A 26,060-nucleotide genomic window follows, 5' to 3' on the forward strand; every position below is an offset into this window, starting at 1 on the left:
TTCATCCAAAGCATTCATCAGTAAAAGAGACACACACAGTGTTCGTACACACAAGCAAGCACATTTCACGCACACATGACCACCAACTCCAACACCTCGGGCCAGATCAATATTTTCTCACTCTGTCGTGACTAAATGTCAACTGATCATTTTCTTTGAGGTAATTCATAATATTCAAACATAGTATATGTTCCAAAACCCTACTGCAAACTGACATCAGTGATATGGGAATGTTATTCAGCAACTTACGTATTCATCATCTTACTCATACTTCCTTTCCTGAATAACAGTGTGACCTGTGCAACTTTCCAGTTTTTGGGCACAGATCTCGCATTACGCAAGCAGTTGTGTGTGATTGCCAACTATGGAGCTATTTTAACAGCATACTCTGAAAGGAACCTACCTGGCATACAATCTGTACTGGAAGACTTTCCTTTATTATGTGATTCAATCTGCCTCATTACACCAAGGATATCTACTTCTTATTTACTCGTGTTGGTAGCTGTTCTTGATTTGAGTTCTGGAATATTTACTTCATCCTTTTTGGTACAGGAATTTCAGAAAACCATGTTTAGTAACTCCGCTTAAGTGTGCTGTCATCAGTAACATCATCATTCTCAATTTGGCATGCTTGTAACTGCAACAATGTTCTGAACTGTTCTGTGAACCATGGAGCATCAGTTCCATCTCTTATTAATTTAACTGGTATAAATCTCACAACTGCCATTGATACTATTTCTTTGGATTCAAGCAACATCTTGTCTATGCTTAGAGTTAATTTGGAAGGAGTAGAGACTGTCTCTCAGGAAGGAGTCAATACTGAAGTACATGGTTCCGGAAAAGAATATCTCAGTTATAAATTTTAATAAAATCAACTATAAGCATTTTATTGTGTTGGTTCAAGGTCACAATTAAAGTATAACTCAAATAGTTTTAGGTAAGCATATGCACAAGTATTGTTTTGCTGTTTTCCCACTTGCAGCACCGCAAACGCTACGTACACAAAATGGGGACTCTTGAATATGAAGCGTTTTGTGTTTTGGAGTTTGCTAAGAAAGAATCAGTAATTTCAGTTCAATGCACATTTTGTCTTAAGTTTAATTGTGATCTCCCATATGACAAAAACATCCACTGATAGTATAATCAATTTGAAACAACTGGGTGTGGGCCTGAAGGGAAAAGCATGGGATGACAAAAAGTGTATGAAGGGGATGAGTAAGAGAACCTTATCTTCATATTCCTCTTAGCCTGTTCAGGAAGCAAGTCTTGAACTTCAATTGCCAAAGGTGACAATGAGGAAGGTTTTCAGAAAATTTTAGCACATTCGACCATACTAGTTGCAGTTGGTACATGCTTCAAATCCAGATGACTATGGTGCACACTATAACTTTACAAGTGAAATGCTGCAGTGGGAAGTCGACTTTCTTGATCATGTGATGTTCAGTGATGATGCAACTTTTCATCTAAGTGAGAAGGTAAATAAATCCCTTAGTGTTCCTTTCTAGCAGTCAGAACATACTCACGAACTGTAGTGATTCGAGAATTTCTGTGTAAATTCTAGAACCACTCAGCATTCTCCTGTCTCGAACACACAATATTCCAGATACGAGTGTGGGATAGTAAAATCCTACCTACTGCGCGTGAAATGTTTGTGTGTGCAAGTTTAAAATCAGTTGCGGGAAGAAAGTAGATGCGGCGATCGAACGGCACCGACAAGTACCTGTCGGGCAATCCACAGATGTGTTAGTGAGTTTGTATGGAAGAACCATGGAATCTATATGCAGCTTTGTGCTTATGTGTCACTGACTATTGTTATGTGAAACAAGACAAGTTGAAAAAGTGCTCTTGTAGACTCTTGACTCAGCCTTGGTAGAGGCAAGGCATATTTTCTGATTCATTTTAAGAAAGTCATGGTAGTCAAGCCACCTTTCTTTCGAATGTAAATCAGTTTGTTTCTAATGTTCAATGGTATGAGGTACTTGCAGAAAGTTAGATATGTATATTGAAAGTGTTAATTATATTGTGCATGAAAGTCAAATACATCATTGATTGACAAAAAGTAAAGTTTGTATGGCTACTTATTTCACGAGTAGGAGGAGGATTGGAAGTTCCTGTACCTAGCATTACGAGAGTTTCCAGCAACTGGCTATCTAGTACAGAAGAGTGGCTGCAAACCCCAAGTAAGTCATCTCATAAAGAAGTGGAAAGCGGTTTGGGGAAATAAATCAGTATAACCCAGATTCACACTCACACTTTAAGTCGTCAGAAAGTTAGAACGTCCAAAGATTGCAGGTTCGAGTCTTGTCACAGTCGCCACATTCTAACATTCTGATGACTTAAAGTGTGAGTGTGAATCTGGGTTATACTGATTTATTAGCCCAAACCACTTTCCACTTTTTTACAAGATGACTTACTTGGGGTTTGAAGCCACTCTTCTATACTGGATAGTCGGCTGCTGGAAACTCTCTTGACTTCTTCTCCGTCAAATAACGCTAGGTACAGGAACTTCCAAGCCTCTTTCTTGTCGTGAAATAAGTAGCCATACAAATGATGTATTTGACTTTAATGCACAATAAAATGAATCAGAAAATATGTCTTGCCTCTACCAAGGCTGAGTCAAGAGTCTACAAGAGTACTTTTTCAACTGTTCTTGTTCCACATAACAATAGTCAGTGACACAATAAGCACAAAGCTGCATATAGATTCCATGGTTCTTCCATTCACACTCACTAACGCATCTATGGATTGCCCGACAGGTACTAGACGGTGCCGTTCGGCCGCCGCGTCTACTTTCTTCCTGCAACTGATTTTAAACCTGCACACACAAACATGTGACGCGCAATAGACAGGATTTTACCATCCCACACTCGTATCTAGAATATTGTGTGTTCGAGACGGTAGAAAGTTGAGTGTTTCTAGAATTTACACAGAAATTCTCGAATCACAACAGAACCTGTACAACATCAAAGAGAGCCCCCAAAAATTAAATTTTTCTGTGCTGTGTCCAGATGTCATGTGTATGAACCATTTTTATTTTTTATTTTTTTCTGCTGAAGCTAGCATAACAGGTGTGGCTTATATGGATGTGTTGAAATTAGAAGGTGAACATGAAAACTTTATTTGACAAAAAGATAAAGCGCCTCCCCATTGCCATCTCTTTGAACAAGAGCGGTTTAATGTCAAATTCCCCAAGCATGGGATTGGTCATAATGCTCAATATGACTAAGCTCTTTTCCACTGGCCTCCACATTCACGTGATCCCAAGCCATGTGATTTTTTTTTTCCCCTTGCGACTTTATAAAAAATCGTGGCTATGCGCCGTCACTACCCAATGATTTGCGAGAGTTGAAGCACAGAATTGAAAAGGCTATTACTTCCATTATTCCAGATTTATTAATCAAATTTTGGGAATAATTGGATTTTATGCTGGATTTGTGCTTTATAACTACGGTATTGAACAGTAGTAAGGAAAACTAGGTTGTCTTACCTTCAATTTGATGTCTGATTTGTTAAATAGTCTAAATTAAAATGATATAATATGCCCTTGAAAATTGAATATTGTTTTATGGAAACCTCATATTTAAATTTTCCATATCCAAGTGTTTACAATGTCAGTTCCAGATATTAAAGCTGAAAATAGCTGTGGAGAGCATGAAAGACCTTTTAGCAATTGGAATAGATATTCGTTAATTTAGCCACAAAACTGTAAAAATGTAATGGGAGAGGAAGTCTGGGATTACAAGTAAAAGTAACTGTACTGGATGGCAGCCATTCAAGGAATATTTTAGGGAATTGGTTTAAGAAATTTATTTCAATGGCCCAGTGGAATCTTTACAAGTTTTCTCCCAGAGTAATTCACACCGTGTCTATGTGACAAGTCGCTTGCCTTTCAAAACCGAGGCAGTTCTGTCCAGTTAAAGCTGCTGACAGGAGACACCCTGAGCCCTCTGCTGCAACTGCTAGCAAATTCACGCCATGGATTTTAGCTAAAAGCATGCGCAGGATACTGATCACATGTGGTGGACGCCAGAGTGTCCTAGGGAGCAGAACACACTTGCTTCGCTCTCTTGGAACCTAGACCTCGAGCAGAACAGACGTCTTCTTGGAAGGCAGAGCCTCCGGCTCTGCCTTTCGAGACCGGCCACCAATGTAAGTTAACATGAACCGCTTCCCTTCCGTTGCCCATTTTAATCAGTTTTTCGACCTCCTAGACTTGCCCAAACCTGCTAACTTCTGACCGTAGGCGCGCCCTTTGTACTCCATATATTGAAATATATCCTGTTCACTGAACTTAATTTCCTGTTTTGTCATTTAAGGGGGGTAGGACGTCAAACGGGCCGACTTGGAGCAGGAGAGGCACCACAGGACATTTTAATTTCCACTGTCTATACTTTTACAAATAAATTCATAAAACTTTGAAAGCATGATCAGGAAGGATTCAGGATTCATACTCATAGCAGTGGAAGCTCAAAAACGTAACAAAATACATTTTTTTACATGTGAAATTTCATCATTTTTTTCACTTACTACTGGCTGCATTTGTTGCTATAAGTACACTTTTCTTCCTAAGTAAGAGAGATTCTTTGATTTATTTTGCTCAGCATACAAACTATAGTTACATGTGTATGAAACTCTAGAGTTTATTTAATTTATGAAAAAATGAACTGTTACATTTTAAACTTCATGTTTAGAAAAAACTCAAATTTTATAGTTAATTATCTCAATTTTAACAGTTTTTAATAGATTTGGAAAATTCTAGAGTTTCACACACCTGTAAGTACTGCTTGTATGCTGTGCAAAATTCATCGAAGAAAGTGTACCTACAGAAACAAATGCAGCCAGTAGTAAGTGAAAAAAATAATGAATTTCACATGGAAAAAAAAGGTATTTTGCTACGTTTTTCATCTTCCACCGCTATGAGTGTGAGTCCTCAATCCTTCCTGGTCATGCTGACAAAGTTTCATGAATTTATTTATAAAAGTATAGACAGTAGAAATTAAAATGTCCTGTGGTGCCTCTCCTGCTCCAAGGCGGCCCGTTTGGCGTCCTACCCCCCTTAACGGCACGGCCCGTTTGGCGTCCTACCCCCCTTAACGGCAGCCCTGGATACCCACCATCAAATCCTGACCGCTTGACCACCTGCACTCTGCCGCCACGAGGCATATTTAACAGCCTTCATCCCCCTTCCCTGTCAAGCTACACATTAAAATCAGTTGCAGAAGTCCCTTGTAAACTTCCCCAACTTTACATAACTGTCAAACAATGGAAAATCCAGGATGGAATGTAACAATATTATGAAAGTTGCCACTCACCATCAAGTGTGTGTGTGTGTGTGTGTGTGTGTGTGTGTGTGTGCGCGCTTTATTAATATCAAGTGTGTGCTCTGTTTATCAAAATACATCTGATTTCTTTGAATCTTATCTACATTCCTGGCTTTACACTACTGAGTACAACATATGAAATAAATGAATCTATTTATTGAACTTTACGAGACTTAATTATAGCCCTCAAATAAATTTAGTTGTCTGGACTTCTTTCTTATATTAGGCTGATTTCTGTGACAAGTTTTTATAGGTGAATGTGAATGAATACCTGAAAAATCTAACTTCTTATTCCTTTTTTTCCTTTTTGTTGTAGCTGTGTCATCGCTTAATGAATCTTCTTCATCTGATGACACAATTTGTTTTGGAAATTGTTTTGCCTTGACACTTACATCTCTGTAAAATAAAAGAGAAAAAATGTAAAAAGGAGATTTCGATATGTAATAGTCCTTAAGCATGTTCAAAATTACAGGAACTTACCCTTGCGAAAGTTTTGAGGATGCTGTGTTTTTTAGGGAGAAGCTTTTGTCACTTGAGAGGGTGGATCTCAGTTCCTGTGTGTTTTCTATACTCTGTGTATCATCAAATGCCGCAGCATCATTTCTGGACTCTTCATCTTTCTCCAGAGATCTCATACTAATTGGTTGTGTAGGAAATTTTCCAGAACAAAGGTCCAGGAGATCTTTTTCGATATCGGGTTGCTTCAACTCATTCAAGTTCTCAGAGTTGGTGCGATCTTTAACAATATCAATATAAAACAAATAAATAAATAAGTAAAGAAAATAAAAAAGTGCTTTCATAAGTTTACTTCCATTCAGTTACAAAATCAATAAGTACTAAATTAAACTTTGCTGACAATATATGCTTATCCTTTATTCATTTATAAAGGGCACAAACACAATAGAGAAAAGCATTAGTAACTGGAACGTCCTGAAATCCAAGTTTCTTTCACCTAGAAGTAAATTTATGTTATAAAATCTTGAGGGCATGTGGGGGTTTACATTCACCTAGAATCATGTCAGTGGCTAAAGAATTGTTCTTATTATAGAAAAAACTTTGCTATGGAATACAGCAGATTTGTGACTATAGCCCACATCATGTAGGAAGGCACTTCCGTGCATAATGAGAGCAATAGGGAAGTGTGGAAGGGATGAGGTCTGCACATGTGTGGTGGCAGAGAGCAGGCGTCTACAGGACAGAAACATTACTTCAAGTCTAAGTTGCATCCACTGCTCCACAGCAATCGCCAGCACTATGTCAGAAGGCAAGATACTGCTTTGGTTGGTTGTTGCGGGGGAAGAGACCAGACAGTGTGGTCATCGGTCTCATCGGATTAGGGAAGGATGGGGACAGAAGTCGGCCGTGCCCTTTCAGAGGAGCCATCTCGGCATTTGCCTGGAGTGATTTAGGGAAATCACAGAAAACCTAAATCAGGATGGCCGGACGCGGGATGGAACCATCGTCCTCCCGAATGCGAGTCCAGTGTCTAACCACTGCGCCACCTCGCTCGGTAAGATACTGCTTTGTAAAGATCATCGAAACTGGTTGCAATAATCATCACTTATTGTGATTTGGACTTAATTTATTATAAATATAAATGTAATATACAACAAAATTAATTTCAATCTCAAATCAAAATCTACTCCACACACACTGTGTGTGGAGTGGAAGCAGTTGTCAAGCAAATATAAGGATGAGTATAATGTGTGTAAGCGTGCGTGTGTGTGTGTGTGTGTGTGTGTGTGTGTGTGTGTGTGTGTGAAAAGAATCACTGGCAAGAAAGACTAATGCACACAATATTGTAAAAATGGTCACTTTCTTGTTATATTTTTCACTGTCTTTGGACATTATGAGTGTAAACTAACTCGTTCAACATTACAGTGAGTGATCGCATTTGCATTCAATTCCACAAGCAAACAATTAACCACCTTCTGTGAATAATTCAAGAGAATACTGACTGATGACATTGAAAACCACTGACAACTCTCCCTGTCACTTTAGCACATTTTCCAATTTGTGTCTTGAAATTTACAGAGGTTTACTCAAAGTATTGACGAATTTATCCGACCACATTCTCCCAAGTATTCAAGCACACAACAAGCTGGCAAAAGCTTAACTTCCCCTTTGGCAATATGGTGAACATTATGGTCTGCATACTTCATAGGGTACAAATTCTTAATCAATAAAGGCTAGGAAGTTCTCATATACTGTATATGCAATTGATATGTTGACAGAAACTTTTTTAAAAACTGTGAGTCTTTAAAACCAAGAAACATTACTACCTTACTTTGTTCCTAAGTCTACATCGTAATACCATCGTCACTGCTTTCTGATTCTCTGTCCAAACCATCTCATTGTAAATCTACGATGACAGGTTCAAGGCTTATATACAAATTCACCTTTCTATCAATTTCTTCTTTCTGAAGCTTTTCAGTGTGGTGCACACAGTGAGCCCACACTGAAGAGGGAATGGATATTGTCTAGTGTTTCACACACAAGTGCTACAGTGACCGTCATCTTGAATGTTTTGTTCCCCTTCCCCTCACTTCCTTTAACCTGTACCCAAATTAATTTCACTGGATTGTACTGACTGTGATATGTGGGTAAACACAAAACAGTGTGATCACATTCACATGCAAGAAAGTCAAATTTGTACATTCTGTCACATAGCTTGTGTATATTAATGTGCTACAGGTGGACAGCACAAGACTAGCTTATACTGGGAGAAACATTTTTATTTTTAAGCCAGAGTACAAAATCTGGTGTTTTCTCTGTGTAGTCACTGCTATTTTTCTTACACTTAAATACAAGTTCACTCACAGGAGCAAAACCAGAACAAGAGCCAGCATGCAGAATAATTAGCTGAGAACCTTTTCCTATGGCAACTAACTATCACTTACTTTCCATCAGGTATTCATGCAATAATTCTGGTTCACCAATGTTTCCTCAACGTAATACCCTGCTGAAGTACCTTTCCTTTTGTATCACACACCTTTTAAGGGATGTAGTTTGCTCAGCACCTACATCACATCTTTCAATTTTATCTTACTAACATACTTGAAATCAACGCATTTCAAAATTCTTTGCACTGGCAAAGTGAAGTGGAGCCAATTGGGCATAGTATAGCAACAGCCGACACTGCAGTACACTAGCGGGAGGATGGAAGCCTTTCCTTCTCACTCGCCACCAAGGAAGTTTTTAAAGCATGTGCCTTAAGCCCTAAACGAACTTAGTCTGGAGTGTATATGTACTCAGCCAGTCTTGTACTAAATCATTCTCATCTCAGTATCACCGCCTACACCACACACCTGGGACACCCGAAAAACATCCTGGAATGCAGTATGGGTTCCATTGTTCGACCAAAAGACAGGGCAGCTTGCCCTGAGTCACAAGGGAGCCACCCACTCATTGGAGGGAGTTCATAGCCATCATCAGCTGCACCGCCACACTGTCATCAAGGCCTCAGCCGGAGACATCACTGACAGCAGCGTTCAAGTGACACCACACTCAGTCCTGCTCTCTGTGTTAACACTCAGTCCTGCTCTCTGTGTTCTCTGCAATGCTGGACGTCTATTGTTTTGCACAAGAGGCAACTGGAGACCTCCATCAAGCTGTTCCCAATGCACTATGGCTGAGGGCCAGAATAAAGAATTTAATTGAAAAAATTTACTGTCATCCTGATGTCTCATTTCACTCTCCACGGATGACAGTCTAAGTATCATTCAACACCGGCGTCAGAACATCGACGACACCTTCTTAGAGCAGCGTCTGAACAGTGAAAAAAAAAAAAGTTCTTAGTACATATTGGTCATAGAGAAGAAGTTTGGCAGTTGGCATTTTGTAAAGTAGATTTTATTTCAAGTAGAGAACCAGTGGATTTGTATAGTTTTAGAGGTAATGGAAGTCACGATTGGTTAAGGCTTGTTAGATGTGCACAGTGTAACTTTGAGGGTCACTCAGCACAGTGTATGAAATCAGTTCCAGTAAAACAGTATACATGTAATCGTTGGGGGCATACGGCTAGGCAATGCCGGGAGTTGAGATTGCTCATGATTAAACGCAAGAATTAAGTTAATGTATTTTGCTTTCTTGTCTTGTGAATGTTATTTCTCAAAACAAGTGTTGTCAAGGGCAAAGCTTTGACAGAACCAGAGATGCACGGTGTTTCAGAACTGGAAGCAGTATGCGTATTGTTAGAAAAGGTAGTAGAATTAACAATGAGTAACACACAACTGCATGGGTTGGTAGAATCACATTGTAACAAGGGGGTGTAGATCTACCACTCGCAAACTTAACTGCTCCTTTTTGTGGTAGCGCAATTGAAAACGTGCAGGCCTTTGTGGGAGACCTTGGAAATCTGGCTCAGATAGAAAGTTGGCCTGATAAGGAACTGCAAAATTGAAACTAACAGGGGAAGCAAAATCGTATGTAGGGTATACAGAAGCTCATAAGTGAGACACAACAGTCGAAGAATTTAAAGCAGGGTTAATTCAAACATATACAAAACGAAATTGTGCCAGACACTATAGGGAACAATTTGGAGCAATAACTAAGAAAAATATGGAAAATCTGAAACAATTTGCAGATAAAATAAGGAAAATTAATGGATGTACCTATGAATTAGGACAGGATGCTGCAGTCAATGAAATTATTTTGCAAGAAGCTGAGCAGGGGCTCTCGATGTTTTTTAAGAGGATTGCATGTGGAAATGTCAAAACATCTATGGACAGGGGGTCCAATGGATTTGCGCACAGCAGTGAGGTTAGCTATAAAGTGTGAGCAGACCAATTTGTTAGCTGGAATCCAGGGTAAATGAACAGTGTTTGCACCTAATATAAAATATTTCAGGTGTGGACAAACAGGGTATGTAGGGAGGCAGGGTTGCCAGCTTCAGAGTGATGTGAATAAAGTAAGAGGGAGCGGCAGTTTTAGAAGTAGAGGACCAGAGAAAGGGAAAAAAATAAGGTGTTAAATGCCAGTGGGAGCCCCAGATCCACCTACAGACATATCCAGTGAGATCTGGATGCTACGAAATCATATGCAGAGGTGGATTGTGCCACAAGAAGAATAGTACAAAAAAAGGGCTGCAGGATATTATTGGATACAGGGGTGTATATGTTGGCTGCCAGTAGTGAAACATAAGTAGTGGGACCCACCATGATACACACCACATGCAGGTGTGATTAACAGCTGAAAGACGGAATAACTGATGAAAGTAATAGTCCATGGGGGCAGGAACAGTCATAATGCCAAAAAGATCAATGGATGGAACACGAAAATACTGGATTTGTTGCGGGTACCACATGGAGGTGGGTAAAGATGTCACACCATCAGGATCGGTGGACATAGACTTTTACTTCCATATGGTTCAATTTAAACATTGTGTAATGATTGTGCCACACTTGAGTGAGGGATACCGGGATTAGATTTCTTAGATCAGCATTGTGCCATAACCAATCTTTGGCAACATAGGGTGGAACTTGATGGAAAAGTGTTTCAGTTAGGTGAAGCCATTGCTAGTGTAGGCATGTCGCGAGGGGAGTCTCTCACAAAGACGAACCAATTAAACTGTGAATGACTCCATTAAGACTTGATTTGCACGACTGTGTACCTAAGGGTACTGGGAAATCACTTTGGGTCAGTGGTGAGTCCAGCTTGCCAGTAGGAATTTTGTGTGTGGTGGAACCTTTAGAAGAGAATAAAGCATTAGATCAGTCAGTTTGCTTATTTAAATGAGGTACTGTACGCATACAGAAAATGGGAAAAGAAGGTACCTATTTCTATAGATAATTTTAGTGCACAGGACACAGAATTAACAAAGAGGTTATTGATGACAAATACGGATATACTGGAGGAAGAAGAATGGGACACGATGGGTGTTAACCACTGACAGCTGCCACTGAAACTGTATTACGAGAAAACTGAAGCGCTTATAAAAAAAGTGATAGAGAACATGTGGAAAAATTACTTTTTGAATTCAAGGATTTATTTTTTCCAAAAGGGCCATTATCAGCTATGCATATTACACATCACTGCTTATCAATGGGAAATAAATCACCAGTCTACTGCTAACCATACAGAATACCCGGGTAATTGCAACCAATTTTGGAGGAATTTATTGATTAACAGCTGAAAGACGGAATAACTGATGAAAGTAATAGTCCATGGGGGCAGGAACAGTCATAATGCCAAAAAGATCAATGGATGGAACACGAAAATACTGGATTTGTTGTGGTTACGAACTAAAACAGCCAAAAGCCACGGAAACCTTGGACCATTTCGCGCAATGCAAATATCTTTCAACAATAGATTTGAAGAGTGGTTAACCCCTGTTACCAACTGCACCACAGGATCGACACAAAACAGTATTTTTTGGCATTCCAGGGACACTAAAATTCAGAAGAATGCCATCTGGATGAAAAATGCACCTACGGAATTTCAGAGATTGTTGGACAGAGTGCTCAGAGGATTGAAACCATGGCAATGCTTAGTGTATCTTGATGACATAATCGACTATGGGAGTGATATGGAACAGTATATGCTGTTACTAAGGGAAGTATTCCTAAAGTTAAATGCAGCAAAGTTAACACTGAGTATGGAAAAGTGTAATTGTGGATGGAAGAGGTGGCATACCTAGGTCAAATCATAAAAAAAGATGGATTAAGACAGATTCAAGATTAGAGCTGTATGTGAATTTCCTGTACCAGACTCTGTAAAGGAGTTGCTATCGTTCTGTTCTTGGTACACTCTAACTGTTACCACTGGTTTGTAATAGGATTTGCAGATACTGCCAAGACCGTTGACTCAACTGTTATAAATGGGGTTCTAAGTTTGTGTGTCAGAAGAGTGTCCACATGATTTTGAGAAACTAAAAGAAGCTTTAACATCAAGTCCTATACCATTTTTTTCCAGATTTTAATAGAGAATTTGTTTTATTGTGTGATGAATCAAACCACGTAATTGGCTGTGTGTTATCACAACCAGGTAGAAGGCATAGAACATCCACTAGCCTGTGCATCAAGGCAACTGAACTCTACAGAAACAAATTCTTCCACAACAGAGATAGAGACGTTAAGCCTTATTTATGGGATCACATATTTTGAATGTTATCTGCTAGTAAAAAGTTTAGAATATAAGAGATCATGTGGTATTAAAATGGTTGGGGGTAGGAGGATCCTTCCAATAGGTTGACATGAAGGGCAGTAAAACTAAGTGAATTTGATTTAGAAGTTACGCATAAACCTTGGAAGAAGTACGGAATTGTGGATGGCTTAAGCAGGAAAGTAGGAGTGCTACATATTGGGGGTAATGAGCATAAGGAATGGCAAACTGCACAGAGAGCAGGTGACAAATGTAAGCAGTATTTTAAGCAGTACAGTTTTGTGTGCAGGGAGGGTTGCTATGCAGAGAACCAAGTTGGGACCATGGGTAGTGGTACCAACAAAGCTAAGGAACAGAGTGCTACAAGGACCTCCTGATCACATATTAGTGGGTCATAGAGGTTGCAGATCAACCAACAGAAGAGTAGTGGAAAGGTTCTGGTGGAGGAATAGGAAGACAGAATAAACCAGTATGTGCAGAACTGCAGACAGTGCACACAGAGAGTGGATTTGTTTCAAACAAGAGTGCCATTGCAGAGGTTGCCTGAAGAATTAACACCATTAGAATTTCTGGGAATCGATGTTTAAGGTCCATTCAGTAGAACACCTGCACAGTATAAGTACACACTCCCAATTATAGATTTTTTCACAATACATAAAATGGTCACAATGCCAAACCAGCAGGCAGCCACAGTGGTATAAGTGCTTGTGTATAATTGGATATACTGAAGTTTGGAGTGCCTGGAACAATAACAGACCGGGGAACAAACTTCACGTCAGATCTATTCAAGGAAATGGGTAAGTTACTGAATGTTAAGAAGTTAGGATGAGTCCTCTCCATCCAAAAGCTAAAGAAAGAACTCAAAAGAGTGCATAGGACAAGTGGGAAGATGCTAGGATAGTACATTGACTCACATCAAACTAACTGGGATATCTATTTGAAGTACATCATCTTCACCTACAACTCAACGCAACATACAATCACAATAATATCACCACATGAAATAGTATACAGTCGTAAAATGCCATCACCATTTGACATACTGAAAATGAAGAAAGGGATGACTGGAGAGTCTGTTAAGGAATTTGCCAGAGTGATTAGCAAATTCTGGAATAGAGTACAAAGGGCAAATACATGATTGCTGGAGAGATGGGAAAAAGCAGTGAGCTGCATGGCAAGAATGCCACAGTATAATGTTGGTCAGCAGGTGATGCTATCAATTACATATACACAGGAGAAAGAGAAAGAAGTTTTTTGCAAAGTATGAAGGACCATACCCAGTGGTAGAGATTAAGTCATCAGTAAATGTCAAACTCAATTCCCAACGAGAATGATAATTGTGCATGTAGGGTGGTTGAAACCTTTTCAGGGGAGTCTGGAAGTTACTGCAGGGGTAGGAGATGCAGACCAGAAAGGGACAGTGAGGAGAAAGGTATTGAAGATAAGCAAGAGGTTGTGAATGAAACAGTAGCAAGGAACCTGCATGGATTAAGACCTAGGAGATAGTCATTTAATTTTTTTTAGGTTAGGTATAGATTTAGCACAATTAATATAAGCAGATGTGGAACAGCTATGAATTTAAGGGGGACAAAAGTAATAGGCATTCCTGCCCTGGGTGAGAGGCAGAGAAGGCAAGAAGATGCAGTATACCAGGGCTGCAGAAGAGGTAGTTAATAAGAATACCAGGAAACTACAAACCAGAGTAGATGTCTTAGATAGGAAAGTAGTAATGTGGAAATAGTAATGACAAAATTGCAATCCATGCAAGACAGTGTTTGGGAAGCATGAAGGAAAGTAAAAGAACTACAGGCTGCTAAGCAGCAGGTTGTAAGGGGTAAACTTCTTGTTGCCAGAGCAGTATTTAGAGCATCTAAGGAAAGTACAGAAGGAACTACTGCCAGAGTTGAATTTTGTTTTAGAACCCGAACACAAAAACTTACCCTTCTATTTCAATCCAGCCACAGTATTGGTGAGAAATGATGGGGTGAAAGTTTACATTTCCGTTTCTATACCCGTCACAGGGAAACAAGCATATTAAGAGTACTACATAGTTCATGCGTTTCCTGTCAAGTGGGGGATATTGAAGAAGTAAAACCACAGTGACTGCTATTAATTGCCAAAGGCAAGGGAAGATATGTAGAAATGGAGGAAGCAAAGTTACAAAAATACCACCGAGGAGAAACTACAGTCTGTCCAAATATGGTAATAAGCGAGCGGCAGGATTCCTGCACAGTGAAATTGCTAATGGGACAAAAGCAGGTAAGAAATGTAATAAAGAAATGATCGAATGGAATTGTACTTTCGGCACGTCGAGGCGCAGTGCCTGTACTTCACTTTTGGCAAGATGGTAGAAGAGCCTAGTTGTTTCGAGCAGGGAAAGCTTACATCAGCAAAGAGGCTAGAATTAAACAGGAGTGGTCTGTTCCAAATGGAACAGCATGCAAGATAATGGGACCTACTTTCCGTCTGCCCACTTCGATTTCCTGTATAACACACCTGAATATTTTGCAGCCTCGTTTGTACTGGACAGAGGAGCCCATGGAAGTGTTGCCTGCCGCAAATCTAACCAGTTTAGAGTACATGCCTTAACCCCTAACCAAACTTAGGCTGGAGTGTGTAAGTACTCAGCCATTTTTGTACTTAAATATTCTTGTCACAGTATCTCAGCCTGTGACAATTGTAGAGACATTTCTGAATGCAGTATGGTGTCCACTGTTCGACCACGAGACAGGACAGCTTGCACTGATTTACGAGAGAGCCGCTTGCTTGCTGGAGGAGATTCATAGCCAACGTCGGCTGCGCCACCACACTGTCATGACAGTCGCAGCCAGAGATGTCGGTGACAGAAGCTTTTGAGTGATGCCACACTTGGCCCCGCTCTTTGTGCTGTCAAGAATGCCGGACATCTGCCTCCATGATGTGCTACGGCTGAGGGCCGGAATAAAGAAATTAATTGAACAAATCTACTGTTGTCCTGACGTCTCATTTCACTCCCCACGGGTGACGACCCAAGTGTCATTCAACAGCTAGGCATGTAGTGTAATAGCTGAAGTCTGAGAAGCCTACAAATGCACAACAGTCACAAATAAAGGTAAAAACTATGTAAGTTACACTGAATATTATATCTCTAAGCTCTAAGCAAATAAAGAATGAAAGCGAAAAATTTGTAAGTGCCTTTTTTTTCACATATTGGACTCTCAATACTACTGTGTTCTCAGTACTCTATTCGTGTCTGTTGTCTTGAACCAGGTGACAAACCATGGAGAAACTCATATAAAGATGTGAAACAAATACTAACAAAGAGATAGAGGGGCTGGCCAGTACTTACCTCAGCTCAGTACAGCCGATAGATACACATAAAACAAAACCGAAAATTTACGTTCCTAGCTTTCGGAACAAATGTTCCTTCATCGGGGAGGAGAGAGGGGAAAGAAAGGGAAGAAGGGAAAGGAGATTCAGTTACTCACAACCCAGGTCATGAAGCAACAGGGAAAGGAAAATAGGGAGGGTAGCAAGGGTGGAGGCATGGTTGTCAGAGGGAAGCCAAAGATATTCTACTGTAAGTACTGTGCCAGCTTCAAACCAAAGAGGATGCATACAGAAGTAAAGAGGTATATAGTATAAAGATAAACACAACTATGTAGGATGAAAAGATGCGTGAATGGCTAAAGAGGAAAGGGAAAGAGGAGAAGACTGAAGAGTAAATGGGAGTGAGGTTGTTTAACGTAGGTTCAGTCCAGGGGGATGGCGGGATGAAAGGATGTGTTGGAGTGCAAGTTCCCACACCCGCAGTTCAGAGGGACTGGTGTTGGGTGGGAGAAGCCAAATGGCACATACGGTGTAGCAGGTTCCTAGGTCCCTAGAATTATGCTGGAGGGCATGCTGACCGTCCCATTGTAGCAGGCTTCAAAGCCCCAACCGAACGTATCTCAGCTCTGGTAGACCAGCACCTCCAACGTATCACCCGCAGACTCCCATCCTACATCAAAGACACAAACCACTTCCTAGAACGCCTCAAATCCATTCCCACTCCTCTCCCACCTGAAACCTTTCTTGTCACCATAGATGCTACATCCCTTTACACAAACATCCCACATACCCATGGTCTCTCTGCCCTTGAGCCCTACCTCTCCCAACGCCCACCCGAGGATCTTTCAAAAACCTCGTTCCTTATCACACTTACCAACTTCATCCTCACCCATAATTACTTCACTTTTGAAGGCTAGACCTACAAACAAATCAGGGGAACGGCCATGGGAACCAGGATGGCTCGTCCTATGCCAACCTCTTCATGGGCCGCATGGAGAAGGCTTTCCTGAAGACCCAACAGCTGCTTCCCCTGGCCTGGTATAGGTTTATAGATGACATCTTTGTGGTCTGGACTCATGGTGAAGAAACACTCCTTAATTTCCTCCATAACCTCAACACCTTTTCGAATCTGAATTTCACCTGGTCCTTCTCCAAAACCCAAGCCACCTTCCTGGATGTTGACCTTCATCTTGTTGAAGCTCACATCCACACCTCTGTCCATATCAAACCCACAAACAAACAACAGTACCTTCACTTTGATAGCTGCCATCTTTTCCACATCAAATGCTCCCTCCCCTACAGCCTAGGTATTCGTGGCAAACGTATCTGCTCCAGTGACGAATCCCTCAACAATTACACCAATAACCTGACCAGTGCTTTCCTCTCCCGCAACTATCCTGCAGACCTTGTCCACAAACAGATTTCCCGAGCAATACATTCCTCCCCATCCAACAACATTGTTCCTACCCCCAGACCACACAGAAGCATCCCCCTTGTCACCCAATATTATCCTGGCCTCGAAAACATCAACAAAATAATCCGCCAGGGATATGACTTTCTCAAGTAAACCCCTGAAATGAGATCATCCCTTGACAAAATTCTCCCCACACCACCCAGAGTTGCCTTTTGTCGCCCCCCCCCCCCCTAACCTCCGTAACATCCTTGTTAAACCCTACAATATTCCCAGACTACCTTCTCTACCCAGCGGTTCCTACCCCTGTAACCGACCCTGCTGCAAAACCTGCCCCATGCATCCCCCCACAATCACCTACTCCAGCCCCGCTACTGGTAAAAAATACACAATTCAAGGCAGGGCCACGTGTGAAACTACACGTCATTTATCAACTGACATGCCTGCACTGCACAGCCTTTTACATCGGCATGACAACAACTAAACTGGCTGAGCGCACGAACGGACACAGACGAACTGTCCGCCTAGGAGATGCCCAATACCCAGTAGCGGAGCATGCCCTCCAGCATAATTCTAGGGAGCTAGGAACCTGCTACACCGTATGTGTCATTTGGCTTCTCCCACCCAACACCAGTCCCTCTGAACTGCGGAGATGGGAACTTGCACTCCAACACATCCTTTCATCCCGCCATCCCCCTGGACTGAACCTACGTTATACAACCTCACTCCCATTTACTCTTCAGTCTTCTCCTCTTTCCCTTTCCTCTTTAGCCATTCACGCATCTTTTCATCCTACATAGTTGTGTTTATCTTTATACTATATACCTCTTTACTTCTGTATGCATCCTCTTTGGTTTGAAGCTGGCACAGTACTTACAGTAGAATATCTTTGGCTTCCCTCTGACAACCATGCCTCCATCCCTGCTACCCTCCCTATTTTCCTTTCCCTGTTGCTTCATAACCTGGGTTGTGAGTAACTGAATCTCCTTTCCTTTCTTCCCTTTCTTTCCCCTCTCTCCTCCCCGATGAAGGAACATTTGTTCCGAAAGCTAGGAACGTAAATTTTCGGTTTTGTTTTATGTGTATCTATCGGCTGGACTGAGCTGAGGTAAGTACTGGCCAGCCCCTCTACCTATTTGTTAGTATTTGTTTCAAACCATGGAGAAAGTCTTTCAAAGATGCATTAGTAAATGGCGCAATGTCTTTGTGCCAAGCTGTGCCTGGAGTTCCAAAATTATAGAAGATATGAGAAGGGTTTTTTTGTCGAGTTCAGTTCTACTAGTTAAAAACCTAATGCTATTGTATTATCACAAATAAAATGTAATGCCTTAGTATTAATGATACTCTGAACAAAAATTTTGTTCCTGCTATTTTATAGGAAACTGACATATTTGAAACTGTACAGAGACAAGTTTCTTCATTCTTGCAAAGAATAAAACAGCAACTACCCACTGTTAAAAATGCTATTTACTCACACAAATACAGTCATTACCAGTCACATTAGTTGCTGGGAAAAAATTACTGATAACTAATGTAAAAGAACAGCCAACAACTAATGGAAACAACAATAAATTTTATATAAATGTGAGCAGCTGGTGACAGTGCTATTTGTGTAAACAGCATTATTAACAGTGGCTGGTTGCTGTTTTCTACTTTGCAAGAACTAACTTGCAAAAACTTTCTTTTTGGTTCCTGGTATGGCACTTAGAACATTCTCAATCAAGTATTTATTTTCTAATTTGTCTCATTTTTTGCAGTGAGCAGCAAAGTTCTGAATTCTGAAATAATCAGATAACTGTAACAAAAATATAAATAACAATATAAATCTCATTGCTGAAGGCTCTTTAACACAAAATACTGCACAGTGTCGCAGAACACAAGGAAAAACATGTTGCCTACAGAGTCATTATGGCTTCAAATTGTACTGTTTCCATAATTATACTGTAGGGAGCACAATGTTAAGCTGCCGATGATTCACAGCCCTCTGGCATTTGACTTCGAACACACACTGTTTCTAACAGTCAGTTGCAAGAATTCAGGTTTTCTGCTGTTTCTTGACAATAATGCAAACATACATTATTACACATCACTGGCCACGGATTAAGCCAGAAAGTATGGGCAAAAATTTCAGAAGTTTCCTGGTTTGAAAACCACTGTAATTCAACACAAATGAAGAAAGATTAGGGTTTAACATCCCGCCAAAGAGGTCAACAGAAGGGAGTACAGACTTGGATTGCTTCAAGGATGGAGGACGAAATGGGCTGTGTCCTTTCAAAGGAACCATCTCAGCATTTGCATGGAGTAATTTGGGGAATTCGCACAAAACCTAAATCGGTGATTTGAATCATCATCCTGCTGAACATAAGACCAGTGTGCTGACCACTGTGCTACCTTGTTCTGTGATCAGCACAGAGTGTAGCAGCGGCATATCTTTGCACTGTCTGCTTATATAGAGTGGTTATAAACCCAAAGGTTGGTTTGAAGACCATTGTGATTTATTAGGCAGGATCCTTTTGATGATGGTATGCCCTTGCCTTCCTCCAGCCCTTGTCTTCCTCCAACATTTGAACTGTCTTATCAATCCATGTATATGGGTAGCAACAGTTTAAGGTGGACTACAAACCTTGATGCAACTCTGTATTCTCACATTAAATAACTTCAATAGAGGTGAAAGAAAACAAATTATGAATGATTGAAGATCAAACCCTTGATCTTTGAATCTGTAGTCCAGCATGTAACAACCGAGTCACATCATTATCTGCTTAATGGATGACATAAGTCATTACTGATTGCTTACTATTTCAGTTCATGACCACATGCACACTATCACAGCAGTTTATGCAAAATGCAAGTGGTCATTAGGTAAATTATCATCAACTTGTGAACACTGACTTGTGTGGAGTTTAATACAAATTGTGTAGTTACTGCTACTCAAGTCTAGAAGGTATTTTTGCAAGAAATATTCAACCATTATAAGCTGTTTTCGAACTCCACATACTTGTTATTCACCACACATTATGAGAATTTCCCTTTCTTACTCTGCCACAAAGCGTCTACGATATCCCCTCACACTTTTTCACATTAAATATGGATCTTGTTCAAGAACTGTTACGGAAACAAATACCATCTGCACTCACTATTGATATCACTGATTAACCTCCTTAACCTAACTTTACACATTAAAAAACTCCAACTGCAGCAGTATTGGAGTGTTAACAACAAATTCTTTATTATCTACTACTTCTCAGCTTGTACTTGTGAAAAATGGAATGTCTTTTTGTAGTGTCAGTTGTGTGAACTGACTGCAGTTGAATTTGACTCAATTCACAAAATTTTTCAAGACAAACTTTGCTTCAGTTTATGGCAAAATAAATTGCGATTAACTTATATACAATGCAAATTCTTGAATTCAACTTAATCTGAGGTCATTTTTGTGTTGATGTAAGATCAACTACTTTACACAATTGGCCCTAAGATTGTGTGACCAGATTTCCAAAATCAAAATTATAAGTTGACATAAATTGATATTTTGTGGAGTCTTTCATTAATAGTATATCTGTACAGTGACTTTGTATTAAAATACTTGGTTTATGCTACAAATACGTATATCATTGTATGATCTTTCTCATAAAACTCACACTAAGAAAGTCTCAAAATACTTTGCATTATTAATCGAGTAAATATTTTACTGTCTCATGTGTAAACAAATGTGAGAAACAATTTCTAGCTTTGATGTTCTGATTTATGAAATGGAAAATCAGCTTAAATTTTATCAGTAAGCACACACTTTCTTTTTGACATTTCTGTGAAAAGTTTGAATTATATCAATTCAAGCAACATACCCTGTGATTCTAACAGTCTAAAACCACACTTCTAAATCTGGCATCCTGAAGCAATAGACATTTTACAAAGAAAGCAGTGGTGACAAGCTGCACCCCGGGTGTAAGCATTACGTAGTACCAATGTCAGAGATTCAAAAATTGTGCCCAGTCAATTTGGTTTAATCAAAGAATGTATTTTCTTCATTATTTGGGTTCCCATTTGGTTCTTCTACATATTAGTTAAAACTTGCTATTTCAAAATGTCATATGTATTCTCTCAGGACAACACATCACTTAAGCTAAATAGGGGATGATGACATAAAATATAGGATATCTGGTCACCCTATGCAAAGAGTGACAACATACTTGCAGGGTGAGTCAACTCACAACATATTTAATGATCAAAAATATGAAACTACAGAATACTTCTGATGAATGGGAATTACAATATGGCATAAGGATATCTGAATTCTTCAGATCAACTGAGAAACTTTGTAGGCAGTATCTATCTTACCCCTAGTGAGATAAGCCTCTACATCCTTACATTTGTCCTGTAGCCATCCCTGCTTAGCCATTTTGCACTTCCTGTCGTTTGTATTCCTTTTTGCCTGCTTCACTTACTGCGTTTTTATATTTTCTCCTTTCATCAATTAAATTCAATATTTCTTCTGTTACTCAAGGATTTCTACGAGCCCTCATCTTTTTACCTACTTGATTATCTGCTGGCTTCACTACTTCATCCCTAAGAGCTACCCATTCTTCTTCTACTGTATTTCTTTCCCCCATTCCCATTTATTTCCCCCATTCTTTCCCCAATTAGAGAGACCTCTGGAGAAAAGAGAGCCACTTGTATGAATATTAAGAGCTCAGATGGAAACCCAGTTCTAAACAAAGAAGGGAAAGCAGAAAGGTGGAAGGAGTATATAGAGGGTCTATACAAGGGCGATGTACTTGAGGACAATATTATGGAAATGGAAGAGGATGAAGATGAAATGGGAGATATGATACTGCATGAAGAGTTTGACAGAGCACTGAAAACCCTGAGTCGAAACAAGACTCCGGGAGTTGGCAACATCCCATTGGAACTACTGACGGCCTTGGGAGAGCCAGTATTGACAAAACTCTACCATCTGGTGAGCAAGATGTATGAGACAGGCGAAATTCCCTCAGACTTCAAGAGGAATATAATAATTCCAATCCCAAAGAAAGCAGGTGTTGACAGATGTGAAAATTACCGAACTATCAGTTTAATAAGTCACAGCTGCAAAATACTAACGCAAATTCTTTACAGATGAATGGAAAAACTGGTAGAAGCTGACCTCGGGGAAGATCAGTTTGGATTCTGTAGAAATGTTGGAACACGTGAGGCAATACTGACCCTATGACTTATCTTAGAACATAGATTAAGGAAAGGCAAACCTACATTTCTAGCATTTGTAGACTTAGAGAAAGCTTTTGGCAATGTTGACTGGAATACTCTCTTTCAAATTCTAAAGGTGGCAGGGGTAAAATACAGGGAGCGAAAGGCTATTTACAATTTGTACAGAAACCAGATGGCAGTTATAAGAGTCGAGGGGCATGAAAGGGAAGCAGCAGTTGGGAAGGGAGTGAGACAGGGTTGTAGCCTATCCCCAATGTTATTCAATCTGTATATTGAGCAAGCAGTTGGAGTAGGTACTAAAATCCATGGAGAAGAAATAAAAACTTTGAGGTTCACCAATGACATTGTAATTCTGTCAGAGGCAGCAAAGGACTTGGAAGAGCAGTTGAACGGAATGGAGAGTGTCCTGAGAGGAGGATATGAGATGAACATCAACAAAAGCAAAATGATGATAATGGAATGTAGTCGAATTAAGTCACGTGATGCTGAGGGAATTAGATTAGGATATGAGACGCTTAAAGTAGTAAAGGAGTTTTGTTATTTGGGGAATAAAATAACTGATGATGGTCGAAGTAGAGAGGATATAAAATGTAGTTTGGCAATGGCAAGGAAAGCGTTTCTGAAGAAGAGAAATGTGTTAACATCGAGTATAGATTTAAGTGTCAGGAAGTCGTTTTTGAAAGTATTTGTATGGAGTGTAGCCATTTATGGAAGTGAAACATGGACGATAAATAGTTTGGGCAAGAAGAGAATAGAAGCTTTCGAAATGTGGTGCTACAGAAGAATGCTGAAGATTAGATGGGTGGATCACATAACTAATGAGGAGGTATTGAACAGAATTGGGGAGAAGAGGAGTTTGTGGCACAACTTGACAAGAAGAAGGAACCGGTTGTTAGGACATGTTCTGCGGCATCAAGGGATCACAAATTTAGCATTGGAGGGCAGCGTGGAGGGTAAAAATCATAGAGGGAGACCAAGAAATGAATACACTAAGCAGATTCCGAAGGATGTAGGTTGCAGTAAGTACTGGGAGATGAAGAAGCTTGCACAGGATAGAGTAGCATGGAGAGCTGCATCAAACCAGTCTCAGGACTGAAGACCACAACAACAACAGGTCACACAATGGTATAGCCGTCCTCTCATGCGACATGAAAATGCATGTGGACAGAAATGTAGCCAGTTTGCGTCCACCTATTTGCAATTTTTCTCCCTTTTTTCTACCATTTGTTTTCTAAAAGTTTTTGGATCTCTTTTATTCATTTAATAGAAGTAGTATCTCAAAAGTCAATGTTATTTACCACCAATCATGTACTTGCTGCGATTCTTGTTCCAAAGGCCAACAACTGGAATGTTTCCCCTACTGCCAGAAATCTTAATGTGACTGCCAGTCTATATCACAAGGTAAATCCAAGTTACACATTGGAAGCTTTTCTGTTATGAAACTTCCTGTATAAAATATATAACTATCTCTGGGTTTTGGACTTGCTCATGTTTGTATCTTGCCAATAAATATCTCTTTCAATTTTAGTGTGCAGCAACAAGTTTAAATTAAATTTATAGTCATTGGTGTGCAGCTTTGAAAAATTTCCTCTTCCATTCAAATGAAATGATGGAACGTGAAATGAATTTTGATCTTGAAATTTATGTGATAAAGTATGTTGTTTCAGAGTGTTAGTAATCAATGCAATATTGAGAATACAGACACTATGTACATGCAAACTGACATTAGGCACTACACCTTAACTACATTCCATTTAAAACCAAAAACGAATAACTTCTACTTCTATGCACCACAGGTTAGTGTTGTTCTCCAGCAATCTGCTGTTCAAGCCATCAATGAGTCCAGAGTCATCTTCATGATTTTCTTTGCTCTTCTTCGATAATTCACTACAGAGTTAACGCATCTATTTTACGCATGTCCTTTTTCATAAAGAAACTGTATTTTTGCGAGCCAAATAAAGCTGACATTGGCTGCTGGAGACCACTGAGAGCACAAATCATGTTAACAGGCTCACCCTGTGTGCCGATGGCGCTATCTATCATGATGTCAGATGTCGCATCCATTTCAATATTAGGTGCCTCATTCATTCTGAGAACAGCTTAAAGGTCTTGTCTAGTACATAATGCATTAAGAAACACTTTGTGGAAGAGAAGAAAGGGGAGGGTGGGGGGAGGTGAAGATAGTCACTAAAGAGGGGAAGAATATTAGTTTTTGGGTGCTGTATTAGCTACAACAGATTATTCACGTCACACTAAGTACTTATGAATAACAAACAACTTCTCAGAATATTTAATTGTTTTCAAGCTAGTTGTAACATCTGAAAGTATGTCAGAGTACAAATTATGTAAAAACCAGGAAGATGAGCAATTACAGGAAGGCTCACACACACACACACACACACACACACACACACACACACACACACACAGTGCGGTATGTTCTCATTCACTAACTCTCAAAAGGAAGAACACACTAATTTTAAATAGAAGTCTCTGATCATTTGAAAATGCTGCATTCTCAGCTACATGAGTTTTGAACTTTCAGTTGTGGGAACTTCAACACTGACATTATTCTAGTCATCTATGGCTGTACAAGCAGCCTGGCCAAATGACACAGTTATAATCCAAACTCAAATTTCGAAATTACAAATCATTACTCAATGGAAAAATTGAATAGACTGTTAGGTACCATCCATCCAAGAAGTTCGTGGCATATAAGCTATGTTAGTGCAGTAACTACGGTGACAGCTTGAACTAACAACTATAATCAACAGATGCACTTTTGATAAACCACTTGTGAACAGGCAGTGTTAAGTAGTGGGCATAGTGTGTCAATAATGCCATGTCATAAACCACAATGAAGCAATGAGTAGTGATTCAACTTGGTTTCACTTGATAAACTGGCTATGGAGATACCTGTGTCAATGAAAAAGGCTTACAGCAATAATTGTTTAAGTCTTGCATGGATATTTGAGTAGTTTAAACATTTTAAAGGAGGACAGTTGTCACTTGAGGACAACAAGAGGTTAGGGGGTTCCACCCCAAGTTCATTTGACATCTTTTGAAAATCGACTGTCGTCTCTCGTGCAGAGCAATCTGCAAGACATTCTCCAAAATGTTTGAAGAACAAGAAAGTGTGTGCAAAGTCTGTCCTACACATCTTACCTCCCAAACACAAATGATGCACAGCTTCCTGGTGCGACTTAATTGAAATAAAAAAATCTGGACAACTCTTATCTGGAAAAAAATCATCACAGGTGACAAGACTTGGTGTTATCAATACGGACCTACCACAAAATGACAAAGTGCAGAAGGGGTCTCCAGTTTGTCAAGACCAGAGAAGGCCTGAATGAAATCAAAAAGTGAAGACAATGCTGACTGACTGTTTTAATGTTCATGGCATTATCCACAGGGAAATTGTTACCACTGATAGAACCATAAATTTCCAGTATTATTTAGTTGTACAAAAGGAGTCAGAGGTTTTCTCCACAACAATGTGAGGGGAGGGCTTTCTTCTTACTGTAGGACAAGGCACCCTCTCACATGGCTGCAGTTGTAAAAAGAGCACCAGTTCTCTAATAGCCTCCATTCTCCATATTCACCCAATTTGGTGCTGAGTGGCTTTTCTTAACTCCCAAAAGTAAAAATTTGCAAGAGGGGGCAACACTTTGACAACATAACCAATATTCAAGTTACTACAACATGCGACTTGGACA

At 39.9% G+C, this 26,060-nt stretch overlaps 1 protein-coding gene across 5 annotated transcripts in view; it reads right to left on the reverse strand.

The window, feature by feature from the left end:
* The window catches only part of LOC126187931 (claspin), a 188,668-nt gene that overhangs the window by 58,958 nt on the left and 103,650 nt on the right, over nt 1–26,060 (reverse strand). For all 5 annotated transcript variants that reach the window (XM_049929294.1, XM_049929297.1, XM_049929293.1 and 2 more), the window contains 2 exons: nt 5,802–6,057; nt 5,593–5,717 (listed from right to left, as the gene is read on the reverse strand). In XM_049929294.1, coding sequence (XP_049785251.1) covers nt 5,593–5,717; nt 5,802–6,057 — 381 coding nt within the window. The remainder of the gene's footprint in view (nt 1–5,592; nt 5,718–5,801; nt 6,058–26,060) is intronic.

This window comes from Schistocerca cancellata, chromosome 5 (genome assembly GCF_023864275.1).
Source record: "Schistocerca cancellata isolate TAMUIC-IGC-003103 chromosome 5, iqSchCanc2.1, whole genome shotgun sequence".
Taxonomy (NCBI): Eukaryota; Metazoa; Arthropoda; class Insecta; order Orthoptera; family Acrididae; genus Schistocerca; species Schistocerca cancellata.